This window comes from Meleagris gallopavo, chromosome 17 (assembly GCF_905368555.1).
Source record: "Meleagris gallopavo chromosome 17, MGAL_WU_HG_1.1, whole genome shotgun sequence".
NCBI classification, from domain to species: Eukaryota; Metazoa; Chordata; class Aves; order Galliformes; family Phasianidae; genus Meleagris; species Meleagris gallopavo.
In genome coordinates this window covers 4,736,954-4,758,677 of record NC_139420.1, presented here as the reverse complement: position 1 = coordinate 4,758,677, position 21,724 = coordinate 4,736,954, and the positions used below count along the sequence as shown (strand labels likewise).

Sequence of the window (21,724 nt, the reverse complement as noted above, 5' to 3'; positions counted from 1 at the left end):
AGGTATCTCCAAGGTCCCACCCAAGGGGAGGGAGACAGGCAAAGCCCGTGGGCTGAGAGGTGCTCAGCTCCCAGGCCCTTACTCAGACCCCGAGGCCGTGTCACTCCAGGACATCTCCACTTTCTCTCCCTCCTGACTCTGATTTGTTGAAGCCAGTACATCGTTTCTAAGTTTTACAGCTTGATTTGTTTATTTTAGCCATTATTTCACTGCTCTTTTCAGCCTATAAATTTCAAGGTCATTCCACGCTCACCCTTGGATGAATAAACAAGCGTGGCTGGGCCATGTGCAGGGAATAAATACATTGCTGTGCTGGGACTGCCCCAGACCCACAATGTGCAGTGCCTGGACTGAAGGGGGAATGGGTTCCCCAAAGATGGGAGCTCCTGCAGGACTGGGCTTAGGCACCCAATGCAGGAGATGCCAACTGCTCTCTTGGAGCCTGACCTCCCACCAGCAGCAGGAGAGGAGCGAGCTCTCTGCAGCACAGCAGCACAGGATGGATGCTCTGCCCCAAGAACCACTAGAAATTTTGGGATGAAGCTTTGGGATGAACAGGGCACTGCATCCAGCAAACTCCTTCAGCTTCCATGAGGGGCTGGCTAAACTGCAAGATGACCCAACAACACACCACTCCACAGCCCTTCCCAGGTGGCCCAAACTCTATTTCTTGCATGCACAACCACTGTGCAAAGGTGACACAGCCTCGGTACAGTGAGCATCTCCTTGCCTCCCGACACGACAGATCTGCACTGGGGAGATGTGCGTGGCCTCACACACGCGTTCCCATCTGGCGTGACCTCCCACTGAACTGCGGTACTGGCAGTGCTAGCGGCAGCCCTCCTACAGCACATGCTGCATGTAACCACAGACAACCCGCTGCCTCCTCCAGCCCTGACGAGCTCAGGCTGTGACTCTATCCCAGCACAAACCTCAGGAGGACCCAAGGGAGTCAGCGACCGCTACGTCCTTCGGCCACCCTCCATCCCGTGTTATCCCCAGCACAGGTTGGGTACCCAGCCCGGCACCACGAGGTGGGTGGGTGAGCACTGCCCACATGCCCAGCGCCGTCCCAGACGGGGTGGCCCACGTGGCACCCCCATCCCGTTCCTCGCCTCTGCCTGTGTGCTCGTGAGTCACGCGGCGCTGCGGTAACCGCCTGCGAGGATACATGGCAGCTGAAGCTTTGTGTCTCGCTGGGCTCTGCAGGCATGGCACACCAGCAGCCCTGACATCACCTGCACCTTACCAGCAGAGTGGTATCAGGAGTGCCCGAGTAGCAGACGGATGCCTGTTATGCTTAATATTTCTAGAAACTGGTAACTGTTTGATGAGCTGATAGGCACTGACTCACGAAAGAGCCTGGGATGGAAAAGTTGTTCCCAAGAAGATGTGGCTCTTTCGCAGCTGGGAGATGGCAAATGTGCTGCTGTCCCTTTTGGGCTGGGTTAATGCTGGATGGGAGGCGTGGAGCCTTGCTGCTGGCTTCGCTCCCTCTTGTAGGGAGGCTTCTCCTGTCTGGGAAGGAGGAGAGGGCGGGGAGGGGTGGTGCTGGCCTCCTTCCACTGCTGGAGAGTAGCACCCAGCCAAGAGGCCCTGGCCTCACTGCAGGGCCACGGCCAGCTGCATCCACAGCATCCCTATCCCTGCCTGCATTACTGCCAGCAAGGGGCTGCTCCCACGGGCATGTGGCAGATGGATGCTCCTGCATCAGGGCCAGCACCCTCCTGGGTTACAAGTGGTACAGATGCATGACAGCTCCCTATCATCTCATGCCACTGCTACACTTGGTTGTGTTGCGAATAGCCCGATGCATAGCGCAGCTTTACAGCCTGAATGGCCTTGGGGCACCCCTCTCAGGAGGGACACAGAACACCAGACACAGAACACTGGATGCAGGACACCAGCTTTGGTCCCAGTCCAGCACCGGAACAAGAGCACAGAGGGGCTTCCGTCCCTCCATGCCATGCAGGGGAGAATTTGGGAGGTCCATCTTGACCCAAGAGCCATGTGGATGGAAGTAGGAACTACCAGAGAAAACAACACTACAAGACGCATGTATTTATGCGTATTCTTAAAAAAAAAAAACAAACAACAGGAAACCCTGTCCCATTTGTGAGGCTTTTGGCTGGGGAGGGCTCCCTGGCCATGTTGGAAAGGGACAGTAGGGGAACAGGACATTTATCCTCTGAAGAGCACAGTGCTTCCCCTCCCTGTCCCAGGAGCAATGCAGGATAGTCAGATGCTGGGGGGCTGTGGGGCTCAGGCCCCATTGCTGTTCCTGCAGTTCCTCACACAGCCCTCACCACTCTGCCGTCTTACAACCAGGACTTCTACAGATCCCAGCAGCATCCCCATTGGGGCAGCAGCTCTCCCCTCTTGGCACTGGGAACATGACCGCTCCCCTGGCAGCATCGACTCAGACAGAAAATCTGTTCCCAGCCCTGATCGCAGGCGGCCCAGTCTACGCCTCTGCATAACTCAGCTGTCCCCAAGGGCACATCCAGCTCTGTTGCGTCACCCACACGGGCTGTGAGCAGCAGACGCAGCGGTTCTGCGCCCAGCACCTGCCTGCAGCCACTGTCCAGGGACATCGCCATGGGCCCTGCGTAAGCAATTGCCAAAGGGCCACTGCCACATGAGGACACAGTCCGGAATGTCCCTGAGCCTGGGGAAGTGATATTACAGACACCTCTCTCCATTCCTACCTGCTCTTGTCCACAGCATCCTGCTCGTCCATCTCATCGGCGCTGCAGGTCGCGCTCGAGTCGCTGTCGGGGTTCACCCCTTGGCCTTTGCTGCCTTTATGACCCTCCTTCTTCTCAGCCTTGGGCGTCCCGTCAGCCTCCGCCGTCCCCACACTGCCGACACCACTTTCTGCCTTACTGTCATTCCCCTTGTCCTTCTCCTGGCTGTCCTCGCCCTCCTCCTTCACCTCGCTCTTGCAGGGCTCCTCGCTCGCCTTCTCCTCCGGCTCCTCCGTTTTCACCACGTCTACCACCAGCTCCTCCTGCGCCTTCTCCTCGCTGCCGGGCGCTTTGGGGGCCTCCGGAGGAGGGCTGGCGGTGGGAGCAGGGTTGGTGGCAGGGGCAGCGGGGGCTGCAGCGGCGTCGGGGGGTGTGGGAGCCTCTTCCAACTTGAGCGCCGGTTCCGTGCCGGAGTCACCTCCCGGCCCGGGTGGTGCCTTGGCCCCGCTTTCGCCTCCCACTTTGGCTTCGGGCCTTGGCGAGGGAATGCTCTCGGTGTCGGAGCTGTTATTTACTGCAGCTGAGAAAAGGGAAGAAATAAAAATAAGGATCAGGCTGAGATTCTCACTTCCCATACCGCTGCCTCCGCCCCCTCCCAAGGGAGGAGAACGCCTGCGCTCCAAAGAGGAGACGATCCCAGAGCTCGGAGCGCGGTGCTGGGATCCCCAGCAGCGGGGATGAACCCAGGATCTCACTCCTCAAAAGCCACTAAACCCATCCAGCCCAGAGACCAAGCGACTGGGATGCGGGGTGCAGATGGAACACCCTGCCTGGATCTGCTGCTTGGCTCTGCTCCCTGGTGGCCTCTCTCACCCATCGCCCCACAGCTCGCCCCACTCCTGGAGCTGCTGTTGGCATGGCATGTGACTTATGGTGCCCATGTCCCCAGCTCCGCCAGCCCTGGGGCAGCTGGGGCCAGCCCAAAACACCGCGCCTGTTTGTTGCTGCTTAAGCCGCCAGTGGCAAAAGAAAGGAGGTCAGGGTCGGAGAAAGCAAAGCTCTGCCAGTGCTGCAGGACAGGTTAATTATTAAATCACAGAATTATAGAATGGTTGGGTTGGAAGGGACCTTAAAGATCATCCAGCTCCAACCCCTGCCGTGTGCTGATTGCCCCCCACCCATCAGGCTGCCCAGGGCCCATCCAACCTTGGCTTGCACATTTCCAGGGATGGGGCACCCCCAGTCTCTCTGGGCAGCCTGTGCCACCATAAATGTGCAAATCTAATTATCTGCAAATCTAATGGCTCGAAATGAGTTGGAAACACAAGTGCCCACACACCATGGCAGATGAAGGAACTGCTGAGAGGTAGGGTCTATGATCAATATTCACCCTATGAAGAGCCAGGAGACCACACACTGCCCACAACCCCTCGGGCACAACTCTTATGCTCATCTCCAAATGGACACAGGGGTTTTCCCACAGTTTTCCCTTTTGTCTCTCTACAGCAGCATGTTTTGCAGGGAAACAAGTGACATGGGGACATGATGTGTCCTGAGAGTCGTACATCTGAGCACATCCAAAGTCTTTTGCTTGGCAGCAAAATGTGCCAGGAGCATATTGGCATTCTCACCATTCTCCAACATTTATTTCTTAGTGTTAAAGAATGAAATGAATGAGTGAAATGCAGTTGCTCAGGGACAACAGAAATGAGATTCGCAGTGAGTGGGGTCAGACCCTCCTGCTCAATGCTGCTCTGCACACAGGGGCTGCAGAGATACCCGAGGGCTCAGCCATGTGAGCTCAGTGTGCTGCTCCAGCACCAGTCCCCTCCGTCCAACAGGAGGAATTGGAACCAGAGACCGGGAAGGGAAAGCCTCTGAGCATGTCAGATCTGTCTTTAAGCTCAAAACGACATTGTTTCCTCTCAACTGCTCTTATAAAAAGCAATAACCACCTTCTGCTCTGTGCCTCTGAGTCATGTATCACCTCGCACAAAGATTTACCTGGAATCTGCCTTGTAATGAGTCACTTTCAACAATGATTTGAAAAGATTTCCCATTTCAAGTCCCATTAGCCTGGGTGCTAAGGCCAGGAAGCAGCAGGGTGCCAGCACTGCTGGTTAAGTTATTAAATTACTTTGACAAAAGTCAAATGGGGCTATTGTTGGAAAATTATGCACATTTTCTCCAAACTCACTGCCGTGCTTTCTAAGCGATAAATAGCTGAAAATTGTCACTTTCAAGTTGTTTCCTTTCTTTGGTACGGCTGAGAGAGAGGAAAACGCTCCCTTAAAAAGGGAACAAAGAGGAAATGACTGGCTGAGCCCTCCAGCCTCGCTGCTCCAAACCTGCGGCAGCCCCAGAGCTCACCCACCCAACGGGATGGCGATGGCCATGTTTGAAGTTCTTCCTTTGAATGACCTCTCCAAAACAACCATCCCCCAGACAGACACAGGAAGGCAATGACCCAGTGCAGTCTGATACCCTCAAGGCCTGAAACCAAAAGTGCTGGAACAGTCCTCCAAGTGCTGACATTGCAGCCCCCACTGCAGTCCCTGGGCACCTCACCTTCGGCCTCCTCGGCCATCTCCTCCTCGTTGCCACTCGTCCCCGACACCTCCATCTCCTCATCCTCAGCCACAGGAGGGAAGGCAGCTTCCTCGTTCTGAGCGGCGGTGCCTTTTTTCTTCTTTCTCTTAGCATTTCTTTCTTTCTCCTGGGGAAGAGGAAGAAGAAGGTAAGACGGAAAGCGGAGGAGGACAGCAGATGCCACGGCACGGACAACAGGGCCACCACCACCATGGTGACCCCAGCCCTGAGCCCTAATGAGCACAGACCCTCCAAAAAGGAGGACCACATTCACCATCCAAAGCCCCATGGCACAGTTTCACCCAATGGCAGAGAAGGACCCGGTACACAACTGTGCTTGGAGTTGCCCCTTCCTGGAGAGCACAACACTGGGGGAGCCCTGGGGATGCTGCACCCCGTGCATGGGGCAGACAGTGGGTGCAGGATTCTGCCTTCCACTCAGTGGTGTCTGAGTGCTGTGCACCCCAGGGGCCACGTGCCACAGCCGCAAGGGCTCATATGCTGCTGCCTGCTGCCCACCCCAAGGAAAAGTCTCGCTTTTGCTATTGTTTCCTGCTCTTGTTGCTTAAGTAAATATTACCAGTAGGAACAGGCCCATCATCTCCGGCTCTCCCTGCAAGCCCCACACGGATGACGTGTGTAGGACGTTTATTTACATGGATGAGAAGATAAAGCCATGGCGGAAACGTTAACTCTGCTGCTGGATCTGTGCGCTGGGAAGAGCTGGTCCCTACCCTCCCCCCGACTTTTCAATCCTTTAAAAAACTTCCAGATAAAACAAACAAATACAGCTTTTTGCTTGGAAACGCTGCTTGCTCAAAGGCTATTTTTATCAAACCGGGCAGGAGAGAGGAAAAAAAGGCACTTGAGAAAGTACTGTGTGCTGCAAGCTCCCCTACCCATCCCCCCTATGCCAGGTTGCTGTGCCCTGCACTCGCACCTCGGCCGAGCAGCACTTTGCTAAGAGCAGGTTTTGCTCTGAAGCAGCAGTTCCCCATCATGCTAATGAGATGACAAAGCTCTACGTTACTATGGCAAAGGCTTCTCTGCCTCTCACTCACGGGTCTGTGACTCAGTGCATGCTTCCAGCGGGCTCCTCACTGGGAAATGAGCAGAGCACGAGCGGCCCTGGGGCAGCGGCATCCAGATCCCAGCTGCACCTAGGGATCCTCTATACCTCCAGCAGTCCAGAGGCTCTGTGGGCCGAGCCTGCAGCCAGGCATCCCCACCATCACCACGTGCTCCACTTAATCTGAGCGACCACCAGAGAGCCTGCAAGGAGGTGCCACGGGCACTTGCCCAGTTCCTTTTGTGTTATTCCAGCCTCTACTCTGCCCACCAGGTGTTTCTTGGCACTCTGGGAGGTGGTGCCACTTGAACAGGCTCCGTGTGAGACCTCACAGCAACAAAATGGGAGATATCCCATTCAACTGCAGCTTCAAAAATGCCACAATTAGAGGCAGCACAGATGGCTGAGAGGCAGTCTGGGGTGACAGGACTGAGCAGTGATCCCAGCACCTCTCTGCCCACCACGGTGAGGACAGCCTCAGCCTCCCACCCCAAACCCTGGCATGCTGCACAAACCATGCTGGATCTGCCCAAGAGGCCACCAGGCTGTCCTGCACCCCGTGAAGACCAAGGAATCACAGAAACACTGCTGGTAGCAACCAAGCAGCACTGGCAGCAGCCTGGGGATCCCTCACCCATCGCAGCTGTACACACCACAACAAGCCCAGGCAGTGCCTAGAATCACAGAGCATCCAGAGTTGGAAGGGACCCACAAGGATCATCAAGTCCTGGATCAAAGCAAGCACTCAGCAAGGAGGTGGTGGTGAAGACAGCACCTTATCTCCAATTGCTGATGAGAAGGGTTGGAGGACACCATGTATGCATGTGCCCCGCGTTCCCCTGAGATTAGCATGGCACGCAGAAGGTCAAGGCGACGAGACGGCGATGCCGGGACACATCTGAGCTACCCGACAGCAAGCCTGAGCCAAAACATGCTGTGCAGACAAAGCGAGGCCTCGAGGCTCTGCAGGACCCTGTGATGTGTTCTGGGGCATGGGGACACCTCCAGGCTCCACGTGCCCATCCTTGGCTGGTGACGGCCACTGCTCATCCCCACAGCTCCCCAGCCCCAGCGAGCCCTCCAGCCCCACCTCACACCTACAAGACGAGGGAGCTACACTATTGCGAGCCCCATTTGGGAAACTAATGAGAGCTGCTAATTGAGTTTACTCTCATTAAGCAAAAGGAAGAAAGGCAGTGCCAAGTGATTTCCTCGCACACGATCAGCGATAGCTGTTGTGAGGGCAGGGGGCAATCTGGGCATTCCACGCAAACCCACACAACGACACCACGGCCACATGCCTGCTGTGTGCAGGCCAAGGCCGAGTGCTGGCTACAGGAGGGGATTAGGAGGCTCGGTTTTCTCCTGAATATATTTAGGAGTCAGGAAGGAAGGTCTATGGCAATTTAATCTCGGTTGTTCTTTCATTTTACTCAGCTTTCTGGCATCTGCTGTTGCCACAAAACAATAGAGAACAATAAATAACAGCTGAACGCTCATTGTTCTTTGACAAAACCGAATCCCATTGCCTCAAATGCTCAGAGAATAAAATGATGATGCTGATATCAACTGCAAGTGAGAGTGAGCAATTAGATGGGAGCAGCTCAGCGCTGCCTTGGAGGGACGGAGGCAGGGAGAAATGTGGCTCTGCAGAAAAACCCTTCTGTGATATAATTTCTGAGACATTAGGAAGCGGAGTAAATTAATAAACACTGAGTCCACTGCCAGCTAAGCAGCATGATCTTATTTCAGATGCTCCCCCGTAATGAACAAAGATATCTTTATAACATTTTACATTCAGAGGGCTTTATGCACATTTCATTGCAGTCTTTATATCTTTTGCCTTTTGTATCGTTTGCTCTGTTTCCAAAGACAATTTAGTGAAATACAGGAACACAGGAGTGTCTCTGTGCATAGAGAATTAATAAGAAAAGAATCGCCAATGTCTTCTCTCTCTCTCATTCCTATAGACTGACTAGGATATTAAATTCCTGGGTGAGTCATTGAATGTTTTCCTGTCTTTCTTTTTACTCTTGCTGTAATAGCTTGCTTGGAGAGATTCCTGCATTGAACATTGTCCTTTGCATTTTCAAAGCACCCCTTGGGGGTTTAGCCATGTGAATTCTATTAGCCAGAAACCGGGAACCCCAGGATACTCTACAGATGAAATAATTATAATCCTCGGCTGCTCTTAGTGGTCTGTGCTATCTCCAGAACACTCAATGAGCCCCACTTCATTCATACTCTGGACCGTATGGCAGAAAAGCAGCGTCAGCCCATTCTCACTGGGAAACCAAGGCACAGAGAGATGCACACATGCCACAAAGATAACCACCAAGATCAGCCCTCCCTGCACAACACCTGTCCTACCGCCACAGCTTTGGGCTCAGCATCTCTTTTCCATGCATTGTCCCGAACTCAAGAATCCCTTTTGCAGCTGCCGTCCCACAGAGCTCCTAGGATCTGCTGGGCAGCCCCATCTGCACCATTCGCGCTCCCAGGTCTCCACCCCAAAATGTTCTCCAACACCCTGGTGCCCCGGTAGCTGCGGGACTGGGCAGGCTCCTGGGACGAGGTGCTCACCATTTTCAGTTTGTGCTGCTGTAGGATCTCATCCAGGTTCTGCCTCTTCTTGTAGTTGAAGTAGAAGTTCTTGCACTGTGACACGGTCTTGGAGCCCACCATCCTGGCAATGGCCGACCAGTTCCGCCCATGCTCAAGGAGACCTGTGGTAGCAGGAGGGAAGGAGAAGGGTTTAGGGCCAGATGGACTAGCACAAGGACAGCATTATCCGCACAGGATGGGAAACACCCACAGCGCACGCCAAGCTCTGCAGGAACAATATGGTCACAGCACCCGTCTGCAGGGCTTCCCAGGATGACTTGGGGTGGTCTGTTTATCTTTCCATGGGGAAAAAAGGCCCTGAGCTGAGTGCCTCGGGAACAGAACATCCCACAGCCACAGCATGGAGGCAGGAGGTGTTCCCCTCCCCTTGGGACAGCATTGCCATGCCCAGAACCCTGCCAGCATGGGATGGGACAGGGCAGGGTGGATGAGGAAGCATCTCTGTGTGAGCATTCGCAGGTGCCACCCCCTTCCTGCAACCCTGGGACTGTGCAGGGTCATGCAGATATGGTGTGTTGGAGCAGTGAGCAACGTGGCGCATGGGCACAAGGATGGATGCCCCGGGTCCGCTCGGTGTGGTGCTGCAGGCACAGCTCCTCAGTTCCTGCCCAGCACCACGCGTATGGGACAGGCAGCCTGAGCACAGTGCTGCCACAAATGGTGACTTCAAGAGCTGAAAACCTGCAGGGAATGAACCTGCAAAAAGCACTTTCCTCTTTTATAAGGGGTTTTCCAGCACAGAGGCCACAATGCACACAGCATGGGAGCAGGGACTGCCCGCGTGCCTCTGCACTCTGTCTCCAGGCTTCTACCAGCTCTGGTGCTGCAGAGCTCAGCATGTCCCAAGTTAAGGCTCCCGTGGTGGCCATGCGTGCACCTGGGAGCTGTGCCCCACTGACAGCCCAACAGCCACTCCTACGACCCGGCACAGCAAGGGTTAAGCCGCAGCTGTGCTGTATCCTGCCCTGTCCCAGCACCGGGGCTTATCGAATTGCACGCAGCACGCAGGCATCACACAGCGCTGAGCACCACAAAAGGCCAGGGCAAGCCAAGAAGCAAGTTGGAGCTTTAACTCTGCAGTTCCCAGCCTGCAAAACTTGCAACCTCCGTCACCATGCTGCTTAAAAAGGGAAAAGGAAAAAAAAAAAAAAAAGGGGATGTCCGGTAACCAACTGCTCAGGGCAGCCCTCCCCCCGTGCCACAAGCCAGGCTGCTGCCCCAAAGCAAACAAGCCGCCGGCCCCTTGGCTCACCGTCCCCTTGGCTCAGTGCCCCTGGGCTCAGCACAGCACCAAGCGCAATGCTGGGGGCCGGGGTGCTTTGCTGCGCTCAGGGCAAAGGTTTACCAGCAGCCGGGCTCTGCCAGGATCAGCAGCGGGACCCAGCCTGGCAAACGGGGGCAGATGGAGCCCGCGGTAGAGGAATCTTCGCTGACGCGTGGTGCCACGCACAAAACCCCGACACAAAACCCCGACACAAAACCCCGACACCTGCTGCCTCTGCACGGGGAAGGATAGGGGACACGTGCCCCGGGACACGCCACGCACACAGGCGCGCCGCACACCCCGGCTCGGCAGCCTCACCAAAGCTCCAACCAACGGAGTTACGGGTGCGGCGGAGGCTCGGCACGGCGCTGCCCCAATCCTCCCCCCGCGCTGATCCCATTGCCGTACTTACGTGCCGCAGGTCGCGCTGCGCCGGGCAGGGAGCACAGCCGCAGCATGCAGCGGGCCGGGCGGTGGGCGCTCCTCAAAGCCCCCCCGGGCACGGCTGCCCGCTGCCAAGCGCTGCGAGCGCTGCGCTCGCGCCCTCCCCGCTCATTTTGCTTTCGTTCCCTCGCAGCGGGCGGAGAAAGAGAAGAAAGCAAAGCCGGTTCCTTAAATCCCGGGGGCGAGAGGATCGCAGAGCCATGGGCGGCTGGAGCGGCTGCTGGGGCTGGGAAGCGGGTCAGGGGCGGGAGGGGGCTGCTGACCCCGCCGTCCGGAGCCGGGGGGGACGCATGGCCCGGCCACGCAACGCTCCGCGGGCGTCGGAAGCACGAGCGGTGCGAGCTCTCCGGCTCCCCGCTCCGCAGCCCCGAGCTCCGGGAGGGGGCTGTGCAGTTTTCAGGAGATGCCCGACGTTGCCAAGAAATAATAAATAAAAAAAGAAAGAAAAAGCAGCAGAAAGGCGAAGGGGAGGGAGCAGCCGCAGCCCCGCTCCTGGCAGCCCGTGGACGGAGCCGGTGCCGCGCCGTGTGCGGAGCAGCGAGCTCTAATCTGTTCCTCTGGCTGACCCAGGGCTCATTGCATCTGAATGTGACCTCTAGACAGAGCATTAATAACGAACGTGGCGCTGACCCAAGCTGACAAGGGGTGCGGCCGCTTGGCACCGGCTCCCTCCCTCCCTCTCTCACTTTCTGTCTCCCTCGCTCTCATCTGAATGTCGGCGCAGGGGGAGGGATCCAGGGAAACAAAGCTGGGCTCATAGTTTCCTCCGCTCCGAAGTGAATCAAAGGCGCGTTTCTTTGGGGAGGCGCGAGCCCGGCGCGGTGCCCCGCTACCCGTGGAGAGGTTGGGGACGAGCGCAGGGAGCGCGGAGAGTCGACGGCACCGAGCAGGGCGGGCAAAGCCCTGCCCCGATGGAGGGACGGAGGAGCACGGCGCAGCGGGAGGCTGGGAGCCGCGGCGGTGGGTTTGGGTGCGATGCTTCGGAATCCAGAGCAGCGCCCGGCCTCTCCTGCACCCGGAGTACAGGGATGCGCCATAACCCGGCCCTGCAGAACCGCTGGCACCGCGCAGCCCGCGGTGCTGCGAACGCGTGGTCGGCAGCGCTGACAGCAGCTCCGCGCGTTGCTCTCCCCTGCTGCCACGCGTGGGAGACCGCGGCACAAGGTGAGTGATGCGCACAGCCAGCACCCAGCAGCGCGCACACGGCCCCACGGGGCGGGTAGGGCGCACAGCCCGCCCTTGGGAAGCCATCATCCCGGCGCGCACACCTGGCCGTGCTGCATCCATCCCCGCGCCGGAGCGCCGCGGCCTCCCAGCCCCTCTCCTACCTCCCCTTTTCCAGCCCCGTCCCGCAGCCCGGCGCCGTCCTCGCGCTCTCTCTTCACCTCGTTCGGATATTACTCCCGCTCCCTCATTGTTGAAAAAATAATGCTCAAAATTAAAATGTGGGCTGTAAATTATAGTAATTACCCAGCGTTTCCCCCTGACAGGCCTTTTGTGTGCCATTCGCTGACACTCACTGAACAAATCCTCGCAGCTCTCTCCTACACGAGGCAGAAGCATTTTCCCCAGATGCACCGGGGGGGCACAGCGGCAGCGCTGTGCGGGGCCATGCTTGATGTGGTTTGGCAATGCCACAATGGGAAGAGATGAACGTTTTCTAAAGAAAATCCCACTTTTTAATTTTTTTTAATTTTTTTTTTTTTTAGTTTCATGGGCAGAATGGGACTGGGAAAAAAAAAAAAGGTTCAGGCTGGTCCAAAATTCATCTTACATTCTGTGCTGCTTTGGAAATCAGTCCTCAAAAAAACAAAAAAACAAAAACCAAAAAAAACCCCACCTCCTGTATCCAAGGAAATATTGTGCATCTGCCCAAACTGAACTATTGAGGAGTTTTCATGGGTTATTTAACTCTCTGACATTGGCTTCTCACGTTCTGAATTAAACGCCGAAAGGCTCACATGAGAGCACTCACACAGCCAGCACACCGGGCCCCACGTCACCATGAGCCTCAGCTCTTCCAAAAGCCCTTTCCTCTGCTATTCCACGTTCACAGTGATGGAAAGCAAACTCAAAGCACCTCCCACACTGCCCTGCCTGCACGGATGTGCCCACACGATACTGCAGGCAGCACCAGGCTGCCCAGTCCTGCCCTTCCATCCCAGCAGAGAAAGAACAGCACAGGGAGCACCGTATTGACTCTGTCCTTCGTGCCAGGAGCACCCAGCCTTGGCACAGCCTGGGAGGAACTCAGATGAGCAAGAAGCTGCCATTGGCACGTGACCGCTTTTGGGAGTGCAAAACCACTTGTTAGAGGCTGGCAGTGGGGGAAAACCCAGAGCTGGGGCAAGAACAGATAGCAGGCTTAAAGAGTAACGAAGGTCACACGGAAACCTCCCGGTTCATCGAGTTCAACTCCACTGTTGCTGTGTGGAACAGCCTTGGTGGGGCATGGGGCAATCCTCCTCTGCCTGCCTCCAACTCCTGCGTGCTTGGGATCCTCCAAATGCCCAGACGTTGCCTTGTACAGAGCAGTACCCAGCTCGGCCAGGCCCAAAATGCAACAGGGATCAGCGCTGAGCATCCTGATTAGCCAAAACCTCCCGCTTTTACCTGTAATCACAGCCCCTGTTCAGCAAGACAGCACCAGAAAAACACGCTACCCCGTAATTATACCCATCTCAGCACATTTTGACAGACGAGTGAATCAAAGTTTATTGCATAATAAAAGTGTCATTAAGCAAGAACTTTCCTCTCGCTGGGTTTTCGTTCCCCCAGTTAACTTTAATAACACGGTACTCCCCTTTATTGTCTCTCCCTACAGACACACTCCTGCCCTCTCCTACTTGGAAGCGCTTTGTGCAGCTCTGCTCTCTCCCCATGAGGCTGCTGGCCCTGCTGCCAGCTCCCTAGCACGGGGTGGGCCCGGAACACCACCAGCCATAGGCATGCAGCAAACTCCTACCCTATGCAGGTCCCCAGGCCCAGCTTACAGGAGCAGAAACGTGCTCACACACTTCATCTTTCACTGCTTTTAGGACTCCTTCAGTGCACATCCAGCATCAAGCAGCGAGAGGCACTTTTCTTGCAACCAGATGCAATCTCCAAAACAAAGGTCCCCGCGGCAGCGCTCCCCTCCCGGCACCTGCTCACCCCACGCCTGGCACCGGGCCACGCTGCCTGATTAACGTCTATCCATTAAGTCTGCATCTATGGAGAGCAGCGTGCAGCGACACACAGGATTGGCACTGGGCTGCAAAGAGGGCTGGAATGGTTTAAGGCAAGTGAGCCAAGCGCTTTGGGACATTCAGAGGCAAAGGAATCCAACTGCGCGGCTCCAGCAGCACCTGGGAGATCTGGAACGTGCCACCAGCATCCCTGCAGCAGGTGCACTTCCCAAACAGGGCCATTCCCACACAGCACTCATTTCCATTTCAATTTTGCACTTACAGCCCTCCTGGACCAGGAGGAGCAGCAGTGAGGCAGGCAGGACGCACAGCCAGCAACTCGGCAGCAGAGCAATGGGACGGGATTTTGGGCAAGCAGAGAACGGCGAGCACCGGTACTGCGAGAAGTGCGAGAAGGCAGGGCGGTGCCAAGCTCAGCACTTCTAGAGATGGCCTCAGCAAAGGCTCTGAATCTGCTCAGGATTGCCGAGTGCCTGCGCCAGGGCTCAGCACCACAAGGACGGAGCTTTGGAGAGTGGTGTGGAACTGTGCTTGGCGCCATGCACACCTGGAACATCCAATGGAGCGTCCTGCTTGCTCCCATGCTGCCATCCCAGGGATCCAAACAGCTGCCGGGGCCCACAAGGCATCACCTGACACCCCTCTCGCTTCCCCCAGCCCCTCAGAACCACGCAAGGAAGAAAGAAAGTGGCTTCTTACCCTTCTTTGCCGTTTCCATCTCCTCTTCAGTCCAGCGAGAGCTTTCATTCATCTCCAGAGAGGCTGGGAGAGGAAGGAGAAGAGAGCAGTCAGCGGGATGGGCTGAGCGAGCCCACGAGCACCACATCCCAAATCCACCCCATGGACACCCCGTTCCAAACCAAACCACACAGACATCTCAAACTGATGCGGTGGGCACCGCATCCCCAACCCACCCGCAGCCGCCGTGCCCCCAGCCCTCTCGCAGGAGGTGCACCGCAGCCCATGTGCAGCACCCTCCCGGGATGCATCGCAGTGACGCACAGCTCCGCTTTGGTTTCTTTGGGGCTGGAAGCACAGCCAGATGGCTCGAGGGAGGCACCATATTTCCTGCTGAACGGGTGCCACGCTCTCTGGCCCGCCAACAACAGGTACCTAAGCTGGAGCCGAAACCGGCTGCGTGCTTTGGAGGTGGCAGACGTGGGGTGGGACCATCACCCTCAGCAGAGACGGAGAAACAGCGTCACCTTGGTGACTTGGGCACACCAACCGCATCTGCCAAGGGAGCCAGCCCTGCTGACAGTGGCTGCTGGCGACAGCAACTCTGTCACTGCGCTTTGGGACATCCCAGAGCCAAGTCTGGGGGACCAACCCAGGGATGTGCAGCAGCAGCGGGCAACAGGGAGAACAGGGGATGGCTGTCACCACCCCATGCCCGGTGCGGGGTCCTGTGTGCAGCACTGCACACCCGTCCTACTGGCAGCCTGGCACGAGAGCAAACCCTACAATAACAAGCCAGGCTGTGAGTCAGAGGCAAAAAAACAACGCGGTAAGGAAACAGATTTCCGGTTCAGGCTGCCAATGGGTTATTACTCTAAACAACAGGCGAAGCATTATTTCAACAGTGATGAGAGATGTTTTGACAGTGTCCTTTTAGAATGGAAAACAGGCCGATAGGTTAGGCTGGAGGATACGGACAAGGAAGGGAGCACCTTCCAGGGCCTGAGCCCGGCAGGAGGATGCATCGCTGCCTGAGATGGAAGGATTCCCTCCCCAGGCTATGGGGCACAGCTGCAGGTGCCACCCTAGCAGCGCACTTCCTCCAGCTCCATAGCACAGGGAAATGGAGACCTCCCAGCTATGCCCTCCCGGGGCACAGCAGGGCTGCATCTCTCACTTCCTTGGAGCTGAGTGTCCCCAGTGCTCTCTCATTTACCTGAAGCCGTGTGTCACAAGGCTCAGGTCTGAGATGACTGTGACTGCATGGCAAGAAACCGTCAGAGCAATGGCCCGTTTGCTTTGATTAACAATATTTACTGAGGTTGTGCAGTTATGTAACAGATGCCTACTGGGAGCTCCGGCACACTGCAGTTAAACCACAGTATGGTTTTGTGTTGTTTTTTAATGTTCAATCAGTATTTAAAACGCAATAACTTCCTTCGCCAACCTAAATTAAAGCACAATTGGAGACAAAAAGAGTAACCAATGCTCAGATCTGCCGCTGAAATCAGTCCATTTCCTTTTCCCAATCTAACATGGTCTGAAGCCTTTCCTCCCCGCTCACACAGCTCTGGGATACCAGGATGAAAAATCCCATCTGAGTTACTGGCGTTATCTGCTGCTTCTCTGCGGCACTGCTGAACAAGTTTGAGACGGAGCACAGGGCTCTACTGTGCACGGAACTATTTATATCGGCGGTACGAGAGCAGCGCCCGCCATCGGGCTTCAGCCAGTAGTCAGCTGAGAACAGGGAGCGAAACACCTCCGGGTGATTTACAGCACATGGAACAGAGCGAGCAAGGAACCGCGGGGAAAGGAAACCGAGAGGAGTCACCCTGCTTTATTTTCACTTGCCTTAGGTGGTGCGGTCATAATTTTGTACTTGACGGAGTACAAAACACTGGAAAATCAGCCAAATTCCTTCATTTATTTGCTGCTCTAAGTCAGTTTCCACGGGTAACCACTATCAGGGCTGCAAATTCCAGAGGCAGATGCACACGAACAGGGCTACGGATGCTACAATTCCTGCCCACCCCGAGCGGCTCTCGGATGGGGCAGAAGAGCACTGGGGACAAACACGGGGAGACCAGGGAAACGAGCAGGGAAATGCTGCTCTGAGCGCAAAGCCGGGCTGCACGGCACGGCTGCAGCCAGGGTGCTGGCTCCTAACACACACCAGCGCTGCTCAGCACAGCACACCACGTGCTCCCCACTCCCCATGCCCACAGCTACGCACCCAGCTCAGCGCTCTGCTGCGGCGTGGCCGCCTCCTCGCTGTTGGCTTCGTTGGCCATGGAGCGGGTGATGCGGCCCTTGCGCCGGCCCTGGCTGTTGGCGGTTTTGCGGCCTTTGGAGGTGACGGTTTCCTTCTCATCGTTGTCTTCCCCGGACGTGTCGTCGTTCTTGTCCCTGCAAAACCAGGGAGAGAAGAAATTACCGTTGGGCTGGCATCAGTTTTAGGTCAAACAACTGTCTCCCTGCATGTGCTTGGGGTGCTTCTGGAGGGGCGGGTCAGCATTTTTTGCACACGCAGACCCTCTTCCTGCCTAATTTGGGGTTGTTGGTGGGGGGGGTCGTTCTGCAGCTGGCTGCAGCTCCACCACTGCGTGCACGCAGGGACCTGACAGAGACAGGTTTAATACCAGGCCATTCAAATTCATCACTGCCTCCTCCTCATTTATCTTCCTGAAAAGGACCTGCTGGTAAATGTCTCAGCAGCCTGGATATAATGAAGCCAGATGTTCCTTTAAAGCAAGCATTAAGCCCATTACAGAGCGCTAGCAGCCCGCGTGCCAGCCTCTCCCCGCCGCAGCTCCGGCGCTCCCTGTTAGTTATGACTGTGTCAGACAGCGGGGCGGGTGCAGCCATAAAACCGCTCCCATCCCTCACTCTGGAAGCTCTCACGTTGACATCAATAACACTAAAGGTGAAGCGCTGCGCTCGGCTGCGCTCATCCAGCTCCAGCAGCGCAGGGAGGCTCTCATAACAGCAAAACAAGCCCGAGGAACAGGGCGGCTTTGCGGGTTGAGCAGGTTTAAAAATAAAAGTACATCAGAGAGACGTTTGGGAGCAGCAGGGATGAGAACGAACAGGAGGGCAGGCGCTCCCCTTCCTTCCCTCCCTGCAGAGGAGGAGGTGAGCACACGCAGTCCCATATGGCGTCAGGCAGCCCTGGACCGCATCCCGTCCTGCATCCTACTGCTGCATCCCACCCTGTGTCCCACCTCACGTCCCACCGCTGCATCCCATCCTACACTCCATCCCACATCCCAGCACTGCTGGGAAGGAGCCGGGAGCTCCCACACCCTGGGGTCTGCAGGCAGCGGGGACCTTGGGAAGGCTTCGCTTACTTTGTCAGTTCTTCTTTGTCATTTTCTGTTTCCTGCTTGTCTTCCTCCTTGTCTCCCTCCTTCTCCTTTTCTTTCTCTTTTTCATCTTTCTCTTCTTGGCTGCTCCGGGGCATTTGCTGCTGCTGCTGCAAAACAAGGCACATAAAACAAAACAAACTCTCAGTGCAGGGCCAGACACACGGCAGCACCTGGGCCAACCCAAACAACTGTGGCCAAACTACACCAGGGGGCAGTGGCCAGGAGGAAAACGTGCTGTGGGGTGCCCATCCGCAGCGGGGCTGAAAGCATTACGGGGGCATTAAGGGGCTGTGGGATCAGCCGTGGCCATGCCGTGCTCTGGCTCCCACAGAAGACAGTGCAGCAGCCCTTCTGTGCCCTCTGGGGGGGCAGAGCAAAGCCCAGGGGCTGAGCATATGGTGACACCAGGGAGGGACACAGTGGTTGTGGTGTTCCCAGATTTTGTTTCTACAGCTGCAGGAAGGAGGATGCTGGGGAGGCTTGGTTCCCCGACCTCCCTTCCCCCTGCTCACCAGCAAATGAGAGGAATTTCAGAGAAAAGGAAAATTAGAGGCGGAAATGATTTATTCAGCCATCCTGCTCCCAGCTAATGCAGCCAGCAACACCAGGATTGGGTTGGGATTGAGGTCTTAAAAGATCGAACCCAGTAGGCGGCCCAGCACCGGTGTCAGACCCGGTATGCCAGTCCCAAACTCCACAGAGAAGCAGTAGGCGCTGTGAGTTGGAGTCTGGCTGCAGAGGAGCAAGGGGCATGGCCAGCACGCACTGCCCTGAACTCCCTGACCCCCTGAGTCACACTGCAGGCAGCAGTGAACCCCACATAGGTTTAGCCCCAAGAGGAGCTGCAGGTGACGGCAGGGACCTGCCCAAAGCCGGGCTGTGTGGGAGCGTGAGGAGGAGGCTGTGTCCCAGCCATCGCCTTCCATGCTTCTGCCCTTCCCCATGTGCTGCAGCAGGGGAGGGGTGTCCAGGTTAGTTCTGTAGTGCTTCCACCCTTTCTTCAAGAGTGTTTTGTCTTGGAGAGGAAGTCCAGCAGACTCCAGGCTTGTTCTGTGGAGGTCTTAAGCCAAGGTGGTGGGACACCAACCAGCGCTTCTCCCACTGCAGAGAGCATCTTAATCCAAGGATGCCCTCTAGTGCTTGCCCTGTTCCAGCTGGGGCATGGTGCCCGATGTCAGGACTGCGTGGGGACAGAAACACCAGGGGCCACCCAGCTCCACTGCTGCATGCCCAAAGCTCAGCCCCAAAGCCACTGGAACCGACACTGGGCACAGGGAGGTGACAGCTGGGAGCCAGCCCCTTGCCCCAAGGCGGCTGTCCTCAGGCTGCCCATGGTGCACAGCGCCTATTCTTAGCCCTGGCTGTGGCCCAGCTCGGGATGATTCAAGGGATGGGACGCCATCCCAAAGCGTGACGGGCCAGGAAATGCTTCCCCAATTACCACCCCATGCTGCCTTCTGATTCACGCTGCCCCACTTTGAGGCGGGCCAGCAGGTGGGTTGGCCATGGGATGAGCTGTGGGCCAGCAACAGAACTGCTCGATGGAGCCTCCCCCTCAAGCACAGCTCCATGGGCCCAGGCAGAGGCACCCAGGGGGTAAAGGGACACGCTCAAGGCCAAGGAAGGAGCCGGTGGCAGTGAGTAGGGCCATCCCTTCCATCCCTCCCTCCCAGGCCAAGCGTTCTTGCTGCCGCCCGCCCTTCCTCCCCAGCATCGCGCTGTTTGGTTTTGCTGCCAACACATCCTGTTTATTTAAAAAGGCCCTGGGACAAATCGCATGCTGTACGTGCAAGCGAGAGCCCAATCTCCCACTCCGAACCCGCAGAGCCACGCGGTCTCCTTCTCTGCTGTTCCATAATGCCAAACATCTGCTCACCTCCGACACCACAGCAGTGGGAGGAGCAGAGCGGTGCCAGCCCCGCTGGGAGCCCCCACACAGCCCACCGATCCACCCCAGGCAGCGACACAAGGATGGCTGCCCACACCGTCTCGCCCTGCCCGGCACATCGCATCCAGGGGACACCTGCTTCCAGGTAGGTCCCAGACACTGAAGCTGAGAATGGACCAACTCGCAGCACTGCTCACCGCCCCCCGGGCTGCAGCGCCCTGGGTCTGGCTGGGAACAAGCAGCAGCAAGGAAGAGGTGCGGCTCCTCCCATTCTGCTTCCTCCCTCGGTGGGAGGATGTGGGACGCCGCTCCGCACCTTCACCCTCCCTAGCCCCACAGCACTGTGACGGAGCCATACGGATCCAGCCAAGAACGCCGTGCTGCCGTCAGCCCCGTCGCACCCCGGCCCCCAGCACTCACCTCCCCAGCACCCGGCTCACGCTCACGGCCGCTCCCCGCCAGCCCCACCGCCGGCCGCGGGCCCCTGCTCAGTGCCCAGCCATCCGGGCTGGCTGTGCCTTACGTTCTCCAGCTCCGAAGGCTTCCTGACGATTTGCATAGTTAAGCCGTAAACTAACCACAACATTCCTCTTATGATTTTGCAATCTGCTGGAATAACGTGGTCGCTCTAAGTCGAGTCGATGAATCATCATCTATAAACCACAGCTCTCGTCACCAGGGCTCTCAGCGCTGGCTGCAGCCGGCGTGATTAATCCGCGAGGATGCCAAGCTTTAACCTACAGCGCGGGGCTATTTATTTTCCAGACTCCCAAACCTCCAGAGAACCACCGCTCCTGCCTTCCCCGTCCCCTCCATGGTGACACACGCACACTGGGCTGCAGCAGGCGAGCGGAGCCATGCGGACACCTCACTGCCCACAGCACAGCCCAGAACTCTCCGATGGGCCCAGCCCAGGGCATCGCTCTCCTCTGATGCCATGGGGGTCCCTTGGGGACATCCACCCTGAGCCAGACCCCAGCCCCATCCTGCTGGGATGGGGACAGGGATGGGAGAGTTTTCTTGCCCCAGCACTGGATTTCCTGCTCATGGGATGCCACTTGGCAGCTGGATCACATCCCCTCCATCACCACCATCACCACGCCCTGGGTCCTACCGAAGGACAACAACTGGCACAGGCTGCCAAGGAAGGCTGGGGTGTTCACCATCCCTCACAGTGTTCCAGAACCATGTAGATGTGGCACTGGGGAATGTGCTCAGCGGGCACGGTGGGGGTGGGCTGGGGATGGACTTGGGGATCTTCTCCAACCTCAATGATTCTATGAAAACCCACCATCTGCTCCTCCAGCTGAAAGGAGCGAGCCCCCACCCTGCACTGCCCGGCACACTGAGAGCTGGACACACCAGTCCCTCGCCCATATATTCCCCAGGCATCACAGCCACGAGCTCTGCACTGTTTACTCAACGTTCCCAGCCGTGACCACGGGCTCTCCCCAACCATCTCACTTCAGACGCTTTGGGCAGAGCTGCCCCCAGCCCCCTCCCCTCTGCTGCAGACCCCCGGCTGTGTCTCTCCCATGCTTGGGGCAGCGCTGACTCTCTTCTCCCATGGGTGATTTCAGATTTGTGGCATTTACAACGTTCTCCAGGGGAGCCGGGGCCGAGGTCACTGCACGCAATCAGAGAGCTGCAAATTAAAAGCAGCTCAAGATAAGGCGAAGGCAGAAGGCCCTGGAATGCCTGGGGCTGGCTTACCACGTGCATCCTTCCACCCGCTTTCACGCTGGATGCAGAGCATAGGCAGGAGGGGTTATGAATACATATATGTATATCACAAATACGTATATATGTATCACGTAAGTGGCTCCCAGAGCCCGAAGCCTCTGATGCGCCGGTCTGGAACGCCTCAGCCCCTGCTGCCACCCACTGCCACAGAGCCAGGCTTCTCATGGCCACACATAGCACC

General features: G+C 56.9%; 1 protein-coding gene and 1 long non-coding RNA gene across 18 annotated transcripts in view; one reads left to right on the top strand and one right to left on the bottom strand.

Annotated features, from left to right (window-relative positions):
- NCOR2 (nuclear receptor corepressor 2) overlaps positions 1–21,724 on the bottom strand; it is a 164,737-nt gene that overhangs the window by 30,720 nt on the left and 112,293 nt on the right. For 15 of the 17 annotated variants that reach the window (XM_085238686.1, XM_085238685.1, XM_085238690.1 and 12 more), the window contains 6 exons: positions 17,895–18,019; positions 16,781–16,953; positions 14,566–14,628; positions 8,929–9,071; positions 5,256–5,403; positions 2,709–3,267 (listed from right to left, as the gene is read on the bottom strand). In XM_085238686.1, coding sequence (XP_085094812.1) covers positions 2,709–3,267; positions 5,256–5,403; positions 8,929–9,071; positions 14,566–14,628; positions 16,781–16,953; positions 17,895–18,019 — 1,211 coding nt within the window. Of the gene's footprint in view, positions 1–2,708; positions 3,268–5,255; positions 5,404–8,928; positions 9,072–10,646; positions 11,289–14,565; positions 14,629–16,780; positions 16,954–17,894; positions 18,020–21,724 lie in introns of those variants that run through there. The other 2 variants (XM_085238691.1, XM_085238700.1) reach the window with 2 other exon arrangements.
- Positions 11,267–16,038, top strand: LOC146543169 (uncharacterized). The gene is made up of 2 exons (XR_014887061.1): positions 11,267–11,842; positions 12,388–16,038. It is a non-coding gene; the product is annotated as an uncharacterized LOC146543169 (long non-coding RNA).